Source organism: Mauremys mutica, chromosome 7 (assembly GCF_020497125.1).
Source record: "Mauremys mutica isolate MM-2020 ecotype Southern chromosome 7, ASM2049712v1, whole genome shotgun sequence".
Taxonomy (NCBI): domain Eukaryota; kingdom Metazoa; phylum Chordata; order Testudines; family Geoemydidae; genus Mauremys; species Mauremys mutica.
The window spans coordinates 118,545,129-118,564,085 of NC_059078.1; the positions used below are offsets into that span (position 1 = coordinate 118,545,129).

Consider the following 18,957-nt stretch of genomic DNA (forward strand, 5'->3'; position numbering starts at 1 on the left):
GAGGGTGTACTTGTCTAAGAACGCCTTCTGGGAGGAAAAGTTGGTAGAAATGGGCCCACGCTCTGTGCCTGAATTGCTCAGCCCAACAAAGAAAGTTCAGAACCATTTCTCATAGGCCGCAATTCTCCCTTAGGCAGAGGGCCAGCAAAATGGCTACGTGACCATCTAAGTTCTACTTGAGCCCCATTTTGAGAGACTTAAGTGGTGCATTGGCAGTAATTTCACTCTGAATAAACTTGCCGATTTAACTAATGGTGGTAAAAATGCCAGGATTCATAGCTCGTGCCAGCGCTGGCACTATCAGCAGTGGGAAAATTTGGGGATCAAATTCTCACAAGAGACTCTAAAACAAGAGCACCAAAATTCCTTCCCCTCCAAAAAATCTTGCTTTAGCACTGGACTATCATAGAAAATTGACAGTGTTTAAGAATTAGGGGTGAGATTTTCAAAAGCACTCAGGACCCAGCTTTGCTATTTTCTCTGCTGGATACTGAACACTCTTGAAAATATTCTTTGGTCCTTTTTGGTTTTTGATTGACAGAAACGAATGCTGGGGCAAGCTGGAAACTACTTTTTTTTTTTAAGCAACAGTAGAACCTAGGAGTTACTCCCTCCAAATTGTAGTAATCAGCCAAAGTGCTCAAAATGCCCATTGTAACCAAAATCTTTTTTCTTTCAAATACGCATCAACGCGTCAGTTCATGTCAGTGTTGTGCAAAGGGGGAGAACACGGTCTTATGCATGTGTACCACATCAGTCTCAATTAGGGGAATTTCATCCCCTATGATGTGAAACTGACCTGATGAATCACTAGATTGCTGGGCTGAGCATATGGAGTTTGCTTTTAACGTATAACCAATCAGACCTATCTTTCCCTCCAACTGTCAGAATCAAATGGGAGAATAACATTATTTTCAGTTCATGTTATTATTTATTCATTGTATAATGCCAGCAATGAGCTAATAGCTTAACATAAAAGTGATTTCACTGCTGTTTCACACACCCACCCACGCACCCTCCACACACACCAGTTTGCTGAGCAAGGGAAAGGCTTTGTCCACTGAAATGAACAATTACAGGAACTCAGCTACAATGGCATTATACAAATCAAAAATATTTCCCATGAGTGGAGTAGGCTGAAAATCGGCAAAAAGTTAATGAACACCAGAATTTTGTTGTCATTTATTTGTTGAAATTTTGAAATCATTTCATCCACCTCTTCTTATCAGACGCATGCAAAGCGAGTCCCCGTTTTAAACCTGCTTGACCACAATAAAATGCAATCAACACAGAAATGAGTTGACAAGTCGTTCTCTGCACATACTAAGTTGCTTTTATTAATCCAGAACTGCATGCTACAGATACTGTACAGCATGAACATTTATTCATTACAAAAATGGCTTCCAAACCATTAAAAATGAAAATCGGAATAAGAGCATAAAACGGAACAGTAACATCACAACTGTTAGGAAACATTCAAAGTATTCACAAAAAATGTTATAGTTAGCATCTTAATAAACCAGAGAAAAATCTGAGACAGTTTTACAATCGCTTCATGTCAACTACAATGGCACTGAATGAACAGATGAACAATTTTTCAGCTTTATACAGCGTTTTTTTTTTTTGCAACATCAACATGCCTAGGTTTTTTTGTTTGTTTTAAGTTTGCTACCTACCTGTATGTAGTAAGTGTACATAAAAGTGGCAGTCTGATTTTCCTTTTATGAGTAATCTAATATACAGAATTTGGCCCTTAAGGGTTTATACCTCTTCGTTTTAAATGCTTTCCGGACAATCTGCTACCAAACACGTCTGTTATAGGTGACATTAAAACTACATACATATCTACCTATGTAACATCACAGCAAAACATGATGAACAAAAAAATTACAGCATTTAAAAAAAAATAAAGTCGTTGGGAGAAAGTTAAGTCACTGAGAATTTTGGCACATAAAAATTTTGCACACGGTCTACAGTTCTAATGTCGCAGGGGATTCAATTGCAGTTCTGAATGAGAGACACTTGGCCGTTGCTATTTTTCAAACAGCGTTGCTAAAAAGTCCCTTGCTAATTGTTCAAGTCTTTTTGTATGTGTAATGGCTTTTAAAGCAATTTTTGTTTTTACATTTATTTATTTTTACACTATTGATCCTTTAAAATGCATCTGCAAATGTCCATTTGGTGGCAACTGTGTGTCATACAGGAAAAAAAATCAAAACAAAACCCCCGCGCCCCCGAAAAAAATATATATATACACATTTATATATAAACTTAAAAACCTTGTACAAATGAGTTGTTATATATAAGATGCTTACACTAAGGGAAAAAAACTTTATACAATGTTTCAAGGAAAAAAAGGGAAAAAACATATTTAAAAATGGACAACATACAGATACAACAAGCAATCTCTAAAGCAATAAATACTACTGGTCCAATAGCGTTGTGATACTTTTAATTGTTGAGTAGCATTCCCTCCCCCAAAAAGAACAACACCATGGAACAAGGTTTATTAACACATTTTAACCCTTTTGTTTCTGTACATTTAAACAATAACAAGTAACATCACAATAAAAGTTGTTTCACACGAGGAAGAAAAAAAAAAAAGTAGCGGCACTGCATTCGTTGTGCCCTTAAAGGTTTAAAAACCAGATGTAAAATGATTGGTTCGCAAGCTCGTATTTAATACAAATAATAAAGAACCAACACCTTCTGCAAGGGCTGTTTCAAAATTGCTTTTTTTTTTTTTAATTTTTAAAATCAGTCTTTAAAACTAAGCTATCGGAACTACATAACAGTTATGTATATATATATATTTTTTTAAACGCTACAAAGACTTTAAACAGCTGTTGATAAAAATTTTGGCAGAATCATGAGGCTTTTTCTCATCTACATATTTAAAAGGAGAAATTGAAATAACGACGGGTCAAATATTGACCAATGAACTCGATAAACATCAACTAATGTAGCCATATGGCACCAATTAAAAAATAAAACAAAATTAACAAACAAACAAAAAGAACCAAAAAAAAAAAACCCCAACACAATTTTTTAAAAAGCAAGGGCTAAAGAGGCTAAAGCTATTCTAAAGACTTGGTTACAAGTGAAAGCGGCTGGGGCTGCGTCCCAGCCAAAGAATTACGGGAATGCAAGGAGGATGTCGAAGGTTGTGCTAACGATGAGGATGGTGCTGCTGACGGCTGTAAAGTGGCAGGCGGACGATCCAATTGCCCGTTCTGACCATTAGTAGCAGACAGGACGCTGGGCTTGCTAGCGGAGCTTTCGGTCAGGACTAAGGAGGACGGTGGCGGCACCATGGAGAGGTGTGCCAGCGGGTCGGGTTTCAATGTGAGCGAGAGAGGTTGTGTTTGTTCAGTCTGTGGTTTTGAGTCTCTTGTGGGGGAGGCTAGCATGTTAGGAGAAGAAGGAGGAGAGTCTAGTAAGCTTCCATCTGAAGAGGGTGGGCTGATGCAGCTGCCTTCACCTTGTATGTAGCGAACGCACTTTTTTTTTCTCCTAGAAACAGGGAGAGAGTTATCTGTGAATAAAGGGCAAAGACGCTAATGGAGAAAGGTATCTAAAGCAATGAGCCATCAATAAACTACCCTGAGCTCTGAACAGGTTACACCCAGAGCCTGCACGGTGCTTAAAATATTGCTGGGTGTGTATAAGCCACTAAATCCTCTAAGGAATTGGACTTTCTGCCACCAGACTTGGAGACGATACAGATTCTCTCTCTGTTCTCCTGTTCAGGCTATTTATTAAAAGGGTTCAGATTCAAGTTCTTCTAGCCCAATATACTACTCTATTAACTTGTTTTCTTAAAAAGGTCAATTCTCCCTAAAAAATTAACCCTGATCAACTAAAAACTTTAGAGAGCTAATAATTTATCCACGTTGGCCAGTATCACATTTTAAAAAGCTGACTGTAGCGCCATGCACCCGAAGGCTGCTTTTAAGTGACTGATTTAAAGGCTCTGAGATACACCACCTTTCCGAGGCAGCAGTAGCTGCGGACTACTGCTCATGCTTTTGTTTCTGTTAAGAACCACACCAAATCCAGAGTAAGACAGAAAGGAAATGTAATAGGAAGAACAAAAGGAAGGGAAATATAAACAAAACAATGAAAAAAAAACAGAAGAACAAGATAAACAGAAAATGATTCAAAATAACAAGAATAACTGGTTGTATGGCCTGCAGGTTGTGGCTTAAAATTATTTTTTTGTTTTGTTTGTTTTGCCGGGAAGGAGTAGGTATTCTGGGTTGGTTTTATGTATTTTGGGGAATATTCCTTTGAGAGGCCATTCATGTAACTTCAAAGCAGGATTCAATCTCAGTAAGTGAACAGCACAACAACAGGTAAAAAGATGAGGAGCAACACAGAACTCAGTTCACACCAGGAATTATGGGAGTCTCACAAGAAATGCTGACCGAAAAAACCCACCAAGCCAACAAAAATAATTTCTCCTTTTCTCCCTCCCACTCCGCACCCTTCACCGCCCATTTTGGAGCCACAAACAAAAAAGGACAGTTTCAGAATGCTTCTCTTGCCAGATATACGCAGGACAAAAAAGAATTAGACACACCACTAAAGCATCTCACAGACCAAAATTTAGTGGCCAAAGTGACTCTGAAAGTCAAGCCACACAACAGAGTTTTTCTACGGAAATTGCTAAAACCGGTATCACACCATGTGATTCATTTGACAAAGTTCATCAAACTCTCAGATACAGTCAGCTGAGCTTTACAAAAAAGAAAAGAAATGACAGAATGCATTTCGAACTAATTCCACTGGATGCGCCAGAACAGTTAAGCGACTCGGCAATGAATGGCAAAAGGAGAGGAACAGAACTAAGGGTTTGTTTCGCAACTTATCATGCATGGAATCTCAATGTCAGTGGGTGAATTCTCCCCCAGATCTAAGCAACTCCATTCAAGTAAATGGATTTGCATCCTCTTGTATCAACGGTGGATTTGGCCCAAGGGGTATTTTGTTGTGTCAATCCAGGTGGGAAAAATAAGCTATCTCCCCAGAGCTGGATCTGACCTTCTGGGTCACGGAAAAAGATATTGTCTGGTACGGTACCCTACCTCACACCTGCTTCCAGGAGGGGATTGGCAGATTTCTATGTCATAATACTCCCTTCCCAGAGTCAGACAACAGACTGAGGTTCTGCTCAAAGTTCCACACAGAAAGGTAAATGGTTAGGGCTATAAGAGTTTTAACCACGTTAGCCTGCAGATCAATACATGCTAAAAACTAAGACATTCATGCACTTAAAAATGTAAAAGACAGACACACAAAAAAAGGGGGGAGAGGAGGGGAGAGAGAAAAAAAAGAACAAGAGAAGAAAGAAAAAGTGAAGATGTCAGGCAGCAAACCATGCTTTATTAGGGCAAAGTTAAAAGATGGAAAAAGCAATTTGGTGGGCTCAAAACAGAACCTTGCTAAATTCCTCTATCAAATAACATTGGAAACCTGTGGTGTTAACAGTAACTGCATTAACTGGTATGGATTAGTTCTGACATTTCCCTTGCCCCCTCCCCCCTGCAAAATACCCCATCTAGTTCCACATTACTCGGTTTCTAAACTGAAATTGTGCAATGCTATCGTATCCACAATTCAAACCCGGGCTTTTCTGTACCACAGCTGGACACTGGGCATGATGCCACATTTTGGAACTGCCATGGCTAACAACTATGTGGAAAAGTAGGCATTAATGTTTAAGGAGGGTCTCAGGTAGCTAGAAATCTCAGTTCCGAGCACATGGAGGATTCAAATTCTGCTTGCCTTACGCACACCAGCTCTTATGAGGTGCTGGGGTTACTTATTATCAAACCATTGCTGACTTGGGTCCAATATACTCATATTCTGTCTGATCAACTCTGGGCTTTTCTTTTTTCTAATACTAGCTTGACTTTTGGCCTATGGTTGAGAGTAAGAGCCAGAGCATCTCATGGCAAAGCAGAATGTGGTCAGGGCACCACAGATGTGGTCTTCTTGGCTTAGATGTTAATACCCTTTCTAAAGTCAAATTCTGCCCCAGAATAATTAAACCAAATGCCTTTCATTTTCAGTATTTTAGCATTATGTTTCTCCCGACTTCTATTAAAAGTTCAGTTCTTACTATTACAGTGAAAGCTGCTAGTCTACAAACCCATTTACTAAAACCTTCCTGTTTAAAGGGAGGCCTTGCTCTAACTTCAGCTTCCCCTGGTCTATTATGTGTGGCTTCAACTAGTTTTTCCATGTTGAACTGGCTCTTTGGGCCACAACAATGTATTTTTTGTGTATATTTGTGCAGCACAGAACATCCCAATAACTAATTACAAACAAAGGATAAAGTGCCAAATTCACCACAGGTGTAAATGAGCACAACTTTACTCAAGGGAGTAATTGTGGCTTGAGGGAAAGAACACAGAGCTAGGTCTTGAGTTCTAATCCCTTCTCTGACGCAAACTCGTGGTGTGTCCTCGGCTTCCCTGTCTATAAATTGGGGATAATACTACTATTTACCATCTCACAGGTATATTGTGAGGAATAGAGTACTTGCAATGTTTTGAAACCGTTAAAAGCTGTATAAATATTGTTACTGGAGTCAACATAGCGTGCTCTTTTATACCTGAAGTAAAATTGGCCCTAAAACAGCATCTTGAAAACGAGTAACATTGCTGTTACCAGAAATGCCATGGATAATGACAAGGGTTTGCTGGGTTCCACCTACTATGACTAAAGATATCTCAGTTTCTGCCCCGTTATCAAACTGCATATCTTATAGCCTCTCTCTCTCAAAGATCCACTACAGAAAACTAACACTCTGTAAACAAGAAGCTACAATGGTTAGCACCAGAACAAGGAATGCAGTGACCTATATACTGCCTAATGAGAAAATGCCACAATACACGCAAAATAAAAGAGTCAATAAACAGAAAGCTAGAAGCTATGTCATTAAAAGGTGTTGTCCCAGGCAATGCTTACAATAAAGGTTGACCCGCAGCAAATATTTTTGAATAAAACTGAAATAATCTAAGGCAAAAAACTAAGACAAGAAAGGGCTTATTTCTCATCACACACAACTAATGCGCTGCCAAACTGACAATCCTATAACTCAGATGAAAAGCCCCTTTAATGATAAAATGTAGCTTTAATAGTATGATGTTGACATAAGTGGACAGAGAATGATAAGTGACATAAACATGATGTAGAGCTAGTTCTTATAATCACTCAGCATACAAAGTTTGACACATAATCAAACACATTATCTCTAGACTACATAAGTATCTATTGACACCGTATACTAAATTAATCACGGTATAAGTTTAATTAAACACATTATAAGTGTCTTTAGCGACATAAGATTCAAGTCTTCTACTTCTTCACAGTGTAAGTGGCTATCCAGCACCTCTAGATTGGATTTCCTCCCCCTTTATAAAGCATTTTAAATTGCTATTTTCAAAAGGTATTGAACGTATGTATTGACATTGACATTTAACACGATTGTCTTTGCACTTCACACACAACTCACAGTACTGAGCATGCTTCTAATGGAGCTTATAATTCACCAAATGGGGAAGAATGCAATCGTTTAAAGACATTTTATGAGCCTTCGCTTAGCTTAATGGTTAGACACACGGTACATTGTCAATCCATGTTTGTGCTTGGCATCGAGGAAAACAAAAGGAGTGTGTGCATGCACATAATATATGAACATCTAGTCTATCTTCTAAATGAGATGAAGCACATGGCAAGGGTACGAATAAGCAGGAAAGGTGAGAGAGGGAGCACTACATATAGAGTGTGGTTTTGGTTGAAATACCTACCATCATAATATTCCATATTCAAAGACTGCTTGTATCAGAACAAAGAAACAACAAATTTAACCAAATGCGGTCATTATGGAAAGGGAATGAGAAATAGAAGTAGTTGGTATCCCTCCACCAAGAAACAAGTACCTTCTGAGTTATCCATGGAACTGCAGATTTGATATAAACCCGCAGCAGAACATGGACTGTCGAAATTTGGGTTGCTAGGTGCCTTTTACTTCCTGAAAACTGTCCTACCAAAGCTGCAATTAGTTTTCTCTAGAGCTCATGTGTTTACAGCTCACTTTGCTGGGTTACACTTTCCAGAATTTCAGAAAAATGGTGTTAGAAAATATAGATATGTTACAGAAATATTTTCAGGATTGATCTGTACATTTTTAAATTTTGCAAATAGGCTAACCAGCACGAGTACAATATAAGCTGTAAACACTGGCTTGTTTTTTATATACAATTGTGATGAAAACACCAGTGCTGCAGATCACAGAATCTTTTAACCCTTTGGAGACAGTGGACACCCACACATACAAATGCAGTGTAAATGTCCACCTAAGCATTCATTTTGCTGACTGCCTGGACAGTGCCAGTTTTATGTACCTCAGGGTTTGCTTGTTCCCAGTTCTACCACCAGGGAAAGGTTATTGGTAAAGAAAGAGAAGAAATGGTATTAAATCAGCAAGAGAATTTAGCAATTAAATTTTGAGAATCAAAGATTATTAGCATTTGATGCTGTGGGAGAGAAAAGGTGGGAGGGGTGGGGGAAAAAGGTTAAAAAAAAATAAATCACACAAATGCACTGAGAGGACAGAATGCTTTTATTTCCCCAAAGGCCTAATTGGGTAGTGTACCTGCATGGTTTGCACCATAAACTCTGTCGGTCAAGCCCGAACAATGCCCGACACTTCTTTGGAGTATTTGCATCTGTTAGCATAAGGTAAACACAAAAAATACAAACACAATGGTGGATAGAGCTCATTTGGACGTGAAATCTTAGCTACAGCTACGTTTCTCTTTAATCGTGTCAGTTTTATTTGGTAATCTCCCCTCATACCAAGGGTATGAAAGGAAGAGGGCTTCCACAACGAGCCAAAGAAAACAAATTAAAAAAAGCCCTAAAATGGTTACACTGTTGTGCATTTGCTTCACTCAGCCCACTGTCTGTAACACGTTCAATGTCTGCATTATCAAAGGGCCTTGGCTATATTCAGAGTATCCAACATTCCTTGAGAGAAGGTTGGGAGGGCGGGATTGTGTTTGCAGTCACGGATCAGATCTGCTGAGGCTGATGCTGTTTTACAGTGGGTTTTTGGCTAGCAGCAGCAAGGAAAGAGGGGGGGGAAAAAAGGCAAAACTCTTTCAGAGAGACGATAATTCACGGCAGCGTCCCACTCCCTTGTGTCTTCTAGATCACAACACAGAGCTACAAAGCAACAAGGCAGGAAAAAAGGGGGGGAAAGTACCAAATAAACCAGCTGCAAACCAGCCATAGCGAGTCTGGGAAAACTATACACACCTGCAGGGGCCGCACCAGTTATTCTGTTGATCAAGGCCAAAGCGCGCTCGGCATTTCTTAGGAGCGCTCAGGTCTGAATGAGTTCAAGAAAGAAGCGAGCAGAAAAAGGAGAGAGAGAGAGAAAAGGGGAAAAAAAAAGAGAAAAGAGAAAAATAAAAAAAAAATAAAAATAAAAAAGGGAATAAAAATCAATGACCTCATTATTAATCGCAAAATATCGACGTTCGATTTAAAAGTTAAAAAGTTGTGCTAATCACATTCTTATTCAACTGTTGCAATTAAAGCTGCAGTATCCCTTTATAAAGGACTGTCTCTTCTCATTTAAACAACGGAGGGAAGTGACTGTGGTTTAAAATGATGGTTTTTTGGCATATTTTCTTCTCTTTTTGCGGGGACAGAAAAAAGAAGCTACGCATGGAGGTTAGCTCTTGAACATGCTTTTTTCTTCAACTCAGACAAACACACACATAAAAAAAAAGAGAAAAGGAAACAAATGGATCTATTGGGATAATGCAGCTTTTAGAATAACATTCATTTTTTTAATTTTAGTTTTTTAATCATTTTTTCCAAAAAAAGAAAGAAAGAAAGAAAAAAAAAAGAATGGATAAGAAGAAACAGACTGCAGAATGGGCATGTTAGCATCAGCCAGAAAAAAAATGTAAAGCCTGGGGAAATGCGCCGAGTTAGTCAAGCTAGTGAACTGTGATGGATAGTCTTGAACAGAAAGGCAAAATAAATAAATAACCAAACAAACCAAAAACAAATGAAATTAAAACAAACAAAAACAAAACAAAAAAAAACCATACTGCGTAGGCATGCTGATGTGAGAAGACTTAGTGGGAGCAGTGAAAAATGCCATTAGATTAAGGAGGTTCATTACTGATTTCCTTCTATTCTTTATCAGTCTCTTTAAAGAAATACTGCATATTCAATTTGCACAGTTAGTACAACTCTGAGTTATTTTTTACTGTATTATTATTGAATAGCAATGTAACCAAAAAAAATAAAAGAACAAAAACAAAATTAAAAAAAAAATACTACCAAACATATTATATAGATATATACTGTAAAAACGTGTGGATTCTTTTCCCCATTTAATGTCGTAAGTGTTTAATGTTAAAATCTATAATGGCAGGAAAAAAATTAAAAAGCAGTTCATAAACTATTTAAAATGACTCAAAATGACATTAGCACCTGTAATCGGAGGAAGTGAAAGGCAAGGATTTAGGAAACATTCGCTGTGTTCTGAAAAAAAAGAACAAATTATACAAAGGCTTCAAAAAATTTAATCAGGGCTTCTGCAAAATTGTCTATGAGATTGCCTATGCAGTATTTCTAATTGCCTACAGAGAATGGCAAACCTCCTTAATTTAAAATGGGCGCGATTTACCACTGTAAGGCATGCATCAGAACACACAGGTACAGCCCAAATTCATACCAAACACATACGCACACGCACACACACACGCACAAAATAAGCGCACAACTTTATAACAATGGCATAGGCATTACAACTCTGCTTCTGAAGTTAATGGCTTTGTAATTATTAAGAACAAAGTCAACTAATTTCACAAAATGCTTTACATGCAGTGATTTGGTTACTAGTTTTAGAAGGGCAGTAATAGGCAATTAATTAAAATGCATTAAACAAAAATAAAAGGCTGACTACAATAGGGATCAGCTGCCAAAGAGGCCAGGAGAAGCCCATTCCTCCCTCCCTCCCCAAAACCTAGGAACAGAAGGTTGGCTACTCCACTGTTCCACTAAGCAAGGTATATTGACTTATTCTACTTACCATTGGTCTCTCCTGGCTGCTTATCCCTTTTCCTCTTCTTCTTCTTTCCCTGTATGCAACATACACAAATAGAAAGGATTTGTAAGAACCCTTTTTGTAAGACAAGGCAGAGCGGAATGAGGGAGGACTGTCCTGAAAGCTCACCCAACAGGGCTACAAATCACTGCACGGCAGACTGAGCGAAGGAGCACACTTGTGGCTCTTGCTCATCTCAGGGAAGCTAGGGAAGTGACAGAGCCATGTGTCCAGCTCTGCCTGCTTACCTTGTTCTTAGCCCTTTATTCTAGTTGCAAAGCAGCTTCACCAGAGCCTGAAGTGTGAAGGCAGCGTCCACAAAGCGCTGTAAGTGGTCGAGCAAAGGAATGAGGGCTAGAAGGGGCAACTTATTATGTCAGCACGAGTTAATAAATCTGACACCTCACTTCCCTCTGCCAGACATCCCTGATGCCTGGAATGGGCCAAAACCTTGTAGAGTGGTATCCTCAAGGTGGCATAATGCTCACTGGCACATGTCCATGTTGAGAACAATGGAGAGAGAGCGAGAGAGCTCAGACTTGGACATTGAGGGGTCCTCTATTGCAAAAAGTGACTTAAAATAGACAAGGGAGCCATACTGACATGGAAAAGCTAACATGCAGGAGGGTTGGTTTAGGAACCCAGCAACTGTAGTCAAGGGGAAAATAAAATCAAACCTATGCTTTATCTAAGACAGTCTACAGATTCTGCCCCATGGAAAAACCAAGGAACTATAGGGTTTTACTAACCGTAGGTCCTTTCCCAAACAGTACTTTCCAATAAGTAACTTGTCGTGTGCTGTCAAAATCCAAGAGGATGAGGTGGGTGGTGGTTGGGGGTTTTTGCTCTTCTTATACTCACCTCAAACAGCCTGGGACAGGCCATGACCGCAAGGCTACTGTGAATCTTGTGGAAACCTAATTACTATTTTGACAAGGGGAGGGTTGTAAAGGCTGACTATGGTCCAGAAAAAGGGATCTCTTCTCTAGTAAGTAACCTTTCCTTCCCTATGTATCCCTCAGCATTGAGCAATACAGCTTGAAGAGCAATACAAAGACTTTGAAGAGTTTCAAGGCTGGAGCAAGGGGAATAGGATTCTTTCATGGGTCTCTGGATACCCAAGCAATGATTTCCAGGCCAGCAGAGTTGTCTAGGAGCAGCACAGTGATCTTGGAAGAAGCGGGAGTAAGAGGAATTGGTGAAAAGGCACAAGGGAATCACTAAGGCCAGAAGTCTCTTGTGGCCAAGAGGAAACGAGCTTTATGTTCTCAAAGTAGGAACCTTGCAGTGCTTCTGAAGGCCTGGCTACATCTAAGGGGAGGACAGAAAGTTCTCCTAGACATGGGATGGTTACTCTTCTGTAACTTGGTCTGGTGCCCATCTAAGTGGTTAATTTTGGGCTTTAGCTCAGCATCTCCTCTAAGATGTTTATGCTCTACTTGTAAGAAGCAAAAATGTGAATGTTCTTTTGAAGCTGGAGTTTAAAAATCCTGTAGCGCTCCTGGCAAAGGGCCTCCGAATTTGTCTTTCCTTGCCTGGTCTGGTAGTAAACTGCCACCCTGCTCTCTTGGATGTGACAAGTACAGTCTTGTTCAGGAGAACCTTTTGCTGATAGGGAAGGCTATGTGTGCAGGCAGTTTTAATGGATATGTCTGTAATTCTGTGGCCAAGTTACTGCTATTGGGGAATTATCTCAGTCACATCTCAAGTGATTTTCAGAGGGGGGTTGCTATCTTTGGCTATACTTTAGGTAAAACTTTAGGGGCCATCTCTTTAACAGAGGACTGCTGGTGCCATTCCAGTCACTACACTACATCTGAAGACTTTGGGAACAGAGAAGCGTCACCTTTCTAAGCAGTCCGGAGGCAATACATCACACACAAAAACAGGGCTCAAACTCCACTTTCATTTACACTGATGTAAATTCAGAGTAACTTCACTCAGTGGAGTAGCTCCAGATTTACAACTGAATTTGTTGTTACAATTTGTAACTGAAATCAGACTATTGACCCAGGCCAGTACATCTGTGATTCTTATCTCAAGAGGCACTTGGATAGGTTAACAGACTGAAAAGCACCCCAGAGGAGATTTATTTAATTTTTGCAGTATTTTTCAGAGAGAGTTCAAGGTTGGTTTTTTTTTCCAGTTTGAGAAATCAGAACACTATCAGACAAGGGTTAGCCGGGACACAGACATGAGTCTGCTCCAGCACCTCCTTTGCTTGTAAACACACTAAAAAGAGGGAGTGGATTCTGAGCCACCTGACCTCATACCAACTGTACCAAGCCTTCAAGCCAGATATCAAAGAACTATAATTAAAAATGGCTGAGTATGTTTTTGCCAAGGATATTTTTGGTCTCTTATCAACATGAGCTTGGGAAACTCTGTTCCACCCTAATAAACACTGGAGAAAAGATGCCAACAGAGTCCCTTCACAGTCTCTTAAAGGAAGAGGGAAAATCATTTAATTTCAAATTTCTGCACAATGAGAAGATATTTGATTACACATTTAAATCACAAAGATGGCAGCTCTTAAGGTGCCTCAGAGCTGACACATTTCTCTTCTTTGCCTCTTTACTCTACTCAACTGGAGATGGCAATGTCCACGGATTTTTCAATCCCTACACTACGCAAGTGCTCTGGCTATAAGGGATCTAGATGTGGATATAAAACACTTGCTGTCTATTTTGGCAGGTTCTCTTTCTCTCTCCATAACTAAGTCCACCTGCCTACTGGACTTTCTTATACTGATTCTCCTGTTAATAGCAAAGGTGATGTTGCTGGACCCATTCAGCATCCAAAGGAGTAGGATAGGAACTCGGCTTTCAAAGGTAGCATAAATTCACACTACTTCCCACAAGAGTTTTGTGATAAATCCCACCCCTTTGTTGGAAGTTTACCCATAAGCGCCCCCATTTACCAAGTTACTCTAGATCAGCACCCCTAGCCTTGATGGTTCAAAATCCACAGGCTTTGCAGAAACTTCCCCCACATCCTTTCCGGGTGCAGAAGAAACAAAGGAGGCCTGCTAACACTGAATCCCGCGTACCTGAGGCACAGTATCTCCATAGATTATATTGAGGCCTACAGGAGATACGGTTTCTCATATCAGTATGTGGAAGACTGAATGTGCCTTCTGACACTGACGAGACACTGACAAGGCATTCCCCAAATCCGCCTGAACTGAAGAGGAGGCTGAAATCTGCAGCTGCTAGAATGTGCTGCCTGCATCTCTGAAGAGACGGGCTATGTGTATCTAAGCGTCAATGCTTGATGTGAGATTGCTGACGATGGGGTACGATTTAACAAGCTTTGGCACCCCCATCATGATCTCTGGAAGGCTTGTTGTCCAAAGAAAGCCTATGGGGGGAGGAAAACTCCAAGAACTCTGAATGGAGCGAAGGAGAGAGAGAGAGAGAGAGAGAAAGAGAGAGAGAGAAAAAACCACCAAAACCCTGTAGATGTGTCTGTGTGATGCAAGGCTATTGAGCTCTCCTACTGAAGCAAGGTTCCCCCTGAAGGTCAGGGGGGGACACAGCATCAAGCCGCTGGGAAAGCATCAGCTTTCTCATCCTGTCCTTTTTAGCTTGAGAAGAAAGGGTTTCTCAGTGCTCACATGCTGAGGACAAATGTAAAGGTCCTAAACATTTAAGACACTGTACGTGCCCATCTGTCAGCGACAGTCACTAAAGCAGAATGAACGTTCCTTGAAACCTCTTTTAAGCATACGGCAGGTCCTACCTCTACTCCTTATTGAACTCCCAAGAGGAAATCAGACTACACAGTACCAAGAACTACTCAGCCCTATGGTCTGATGGTCTCAGTCCAGTCCTTACCAAAGAGGATGCGTTTTTGGTGGAGGAGCTGGAATGAACCACCTCTGGATCCTAAGAAAACACCTCTCCTCTCCTCCCCCTCTAAGAGGATGCACAAGTATTGTTTTATGCCCAGGGAGCATAGAAAGATAAGGAAGAAAGGAGAGGAAGAGCTGGAGAATAAAGGCGGCTGTGAGGGAGGAGATGAGAGGATTTTGATACCACAAATGGCAAATACAGTTATTAAAATGGTAATCTAACATTATTCCAGCACAGAGATATTTGGCATTCTATAACAACGACTGCTACCTTATACTGTGTTGCAGACTGTGAACTTTCTAGCCTGCTCTGTACACATCTGAGTGCACCTGCACATACAGGGATATGTAGCTATACACGAAGTGTGCAGTTTAAACAATTAGTGGCAGAGCAATGTTTCTGGCTATCCTAGGAACCGATTAGACACAAAGGAGACAGAAGCAAAAACAAGCAAGCAAAAAAGTTTACTAAATGCAATTGACATCAATTTTACAGGCTTGGCCCCCGAATCTTCAATGAGTTCTGCAAGGAAATACTCCACCAGAGTCACATTCCGGGATCACGGCCTTGGATGTTTCCAAATATCATAACAACTATATTATTGGGTAAGGAGATTTTAAAGCTTCTTCCGACCCACGTGGTTGTGATAGCTACAAATCTGTTAAGAATTTTGGGAGGAGGGAAATATCTTTTATACACACAGATCTGAAGAAGAACTTGGTGTGTCTCGAAAGCTTGTCTCTCTCACCAACAGAAGTTGGTTCAATAAAAGATATTACCTCCCCCGCTTTGTCTCTCTAATATCCTGGGACCAACACAGCTACAATTATACTGCATACAAGAAGTTTGGGTTCAGTCCTGTAAAAACTACTACCAGATGTAGAGAAAAGCATAACACTTAACAGTAAGTGTTTGCAGGATAAAGGTAATAATTGGAGATATACCAATCTCCTAGAACTGGAAGGGACCTCAAAAGGTCATTGAGTCCAGCCCCCTGCCTTCACTAGCAGGACCAATTTTTGCCCCAGATCCCTAAGCGGCCCCCTCAAGGATTGAACTCACAACCCTGGGTTTAGCAGGCCAATGCTCAAACCACTGAGCTATCCCTCCCCCCAAGGGCCTTAAGTTTGAAAGAGGAGATTTTATGCATATATGGTGGACATATCAATCATTAGGGAGAACTCGGATTGTACTATCACAAAGCACATTACCAAATGAGCCTTTGGTAATCCTCCTGGGGCTTCCCAGTGGAAATGGCCACACAAAAGAAAATGAGGACTTAATCTCTCATCTGCTGGTAGATGCTAGGCTACTGATAGCCTTTCACTGGCAAAAGAAAAAAACAGTCGAACCGCAGAGGAATGGTTCAAAAGGAAAATATGGGAGGTGGCTGCTACAGACCACTTATGTATCCATCAAACTAGATAGAGAAATGTGGTTACCATTTATTTGATACTCAGACAAAGTACATTCACCTGCAAAAATACCAGCACACCTGTCAAATTTTATTATTATTAACATGTGATCGACATGCCTGCTCTGTTAAATATGTTGTAATCAGAGATTTCAGTCCATTTAATCAAATCACTAGAAATTACATCATTGGTGTTGCAATGATGCTCATTCTGTACTATGGTAAAACCATGTTAAAACAGAGATATCTGGTAACCATATTCCTGTGTAACGTTTCTTTAAACAAAAACTCGCTGCTGTAATGATTATCGTTTTGCTTCTGATATTTACATGCGAGGATTTGTAAACCTGTTAATACTTCCCAAATATGGGAAGAAGGGGCCTTACTACATTATTGTGTTTGAAGGTTTTAAAGCTTCTACCAAGCCCCAGGATTATAGCAGCTACCAATCTGTTAAGAATTTATGGACTCAATTCTGTAAACACTTACACCAGACACAGTGCTTAATTTTCATGGAGGAGAGCACTACACTCAATAGTAAGGACTGGGGACTAAGCTGGGAACCAGACAGCTAACAACAGTACATATGCTGTGAACAGACTTTCTCAAGAGGGAAAATAAATAAAAATCAACCTGAATACATCCCACCAGTTGGTTGCAAATTGCAGTCTCAAGGTATTTGTGTAAAAAGCCCAAACAATAGAAGCATATTAAAACATGGCCACAGTAAGGCATAACATACGTGAAATATACAACAGTAGAGCGTGGAATAATTTATGTTAGCCCCACTTGAGAGCAAGACTTTCAAACATGTCACGCGTTGCCAGTCCTTCTCTGAAGCTAGGATAAGTCTTTCTTCCACTTTCCACTATACTCTCACACAGGTAAGCACAAGACACTAATGATTCATTTTTGGTGGGGACGAAGGGGAGGCATCGTGGGGAGAATTTTTTTTTTTTTTAAATGAGCACATGCCTAAAAGCATCTTCCAGAGGCTGGCACACTGAAGGCAGACACCCTGCAAGATGTCTTCACAGAGGTCTAGTCACATGCCTCAATTCTAACCTTTTACATCCTTTGCTATCCCAGTGAGGGAGCCTCTTCCAAACAGAGGGCTGTCAATTGTACCCAATTGTTTTGGCAATGCGGGTGGAGCATCCGCTCTTGTTTCCAGACTGGGGTCCTGAGACGCCCTTGCAAAGTAGTGCTTGTGCGGGGTGTGTGGACGTAGTTCAGCAGGTTCAAGAAAAACAATACATTTCTACAAACTCTACTACTGAAAAAAATATCCACCTACATAGCCACCTACATAGTTATCCCGTGCGGACCAGCCTGGGTAAAGCTGCATATGGAGCTGTCGTTCCTTTCTCGCTAGCTCATAGTATTTAGCTTGTTCTTCTCTGGATAATGCGTGCCACTGAGGTTGGGGAAGAGAAAAGAGAATCAAAGGCACAACTTTTTAAAATACAGTACATCAATAACATGCTCTGTGTGTGCGTATATCCATTTTCATAAAAACACCAGATAAAAATAGATAATCTGGCACACAGCCAGTTAATATTTTATTTACGACTCTGGTTTACCCAGCTGAGACTGAATTAATCATTTATAGTCATTCAGTCCTTTTGTTTTTCTGAAGATGGGCCCAAACCACAATCATTTGTTAACGGGACCAAGATCTGGTTTTGGAAAAGCAGCCTCTCCTCATTATTCCCATACTCATTCCCATGTTCCTTTTTCTCCCCTAGTCTGTGAGGGTGCTAGTCCTTGTATTTACATTCTTCACAGACACCCTCCCTTATCCCCCCAAAAACCACAGTGAGCCATTTCTAGGACCAAAATAACATGAAATCTGGGATTTCAAGTCCTTAGACCATGGAAATAGCAGAAAAAGAACAGATCTCATTATTATTTCAGTCCCACAAGTGGCGCCACATAGCAAAATATGCTCATGAAAACAAAACATAAATACAAGCAGGAAGATATTCTGGTTGATTTTGATTTCTGTTGAAATAGACGTTTCAACCCTATACACGTATCAAAATAATCTAGCAAAACAGACCCAGAATAAGGACAAAATCTTTGCAATAGATTTTTTTTTCCTGAAGACTTTCACCATATGGTTTTTCTCTCTCTCATTTTGGTTACATTAGTTACCTACCCTTCGACCAAGGATTTGATTGATGGCTGCACTCTCTTTCAATGTGCATTCTGCTACCACTTTTGCTCTCATTTCCTTCATATACAACATGAACGCATTAAGAGGTTTCTTTATGTGTGGCTTCTTTTTCTCTTCTTCTTTTTTGGAGTCCTGATGTTTTCTGGGTGATGAAGACAAAACAGACAAAGAATCGCATAGTGAGAACTCTCGCACGTTCATCATCCTCATTGCCCCCAATCTCTATACATAAACCCCATTAAACACAGCTCTGCAGCAACACTACCTTCATTTTATACTGAAACTTCTGCAACTGGCCACTGAAAACTAGAGTACAGTAGAGTAAGCTGGCCGCTACATGAGAACCATTTCCACAGTCTTACAAGAAACC

General features: G+C 40.2%; 1 protein-coding gene across 32 annotated transcripts in view; it reads right to left on the reverse strand.

Annotated features, from left to right (window-relative positions):
- Positions 1 to 1,310: 1,310 nt before the first annotated feature.
- TCF7L2 (transcription factor 7 like 2) overlaps positions 1,311 to 18,957 on the reverse strand; it is a 201,656-nt gene continuing 184,009 nt past the window's right edge. For 4 of the 32 annotated variants that reach the window (XM_045023557.1, XM_045023562.1, XM_045023558.1 and 1 more), the window contains exons 9-14: positions 18,570 to 18,729; positions 17,706 to 17,825; positions 11,126 to 11,174; positions 10,525 to 10,575; positions 9,331 to 9,403; positions 1,311 to 3,513 (exon numbers count right to left, since the gene is read on the reverse strand). In XM_045023557.1, coding sequence (XP_044879492.1) covers positions 3,078 to 3,513; positions 9,331 to 9,403; positions 10,525 to 10,575; positions 11,126 to 11,174; positions 17,706 to 17,825; positions 18,570 to 18,729 — 889 coding nt within the window. In that variant the 3' untranslated portion in view covers positions 1,311 to 3,077. Of the gene's footprint in view, positions 3,514 to 7,817; positions 7,843 to 8,665; positions 8,739 to 9,330; positions 9,404 to 10,524; positions 10,576 to 11,125; positions 11,175 to 17,705; positions 17,826 to 18,569; positions 18,730 to 18,957 lie in introns of all 32 variants that reach the window. The other 28 variants (XM_045023563.1, XM_045023559.1, XM_045023555.1 and 25 more) reach the window with 18 other exon arrangements.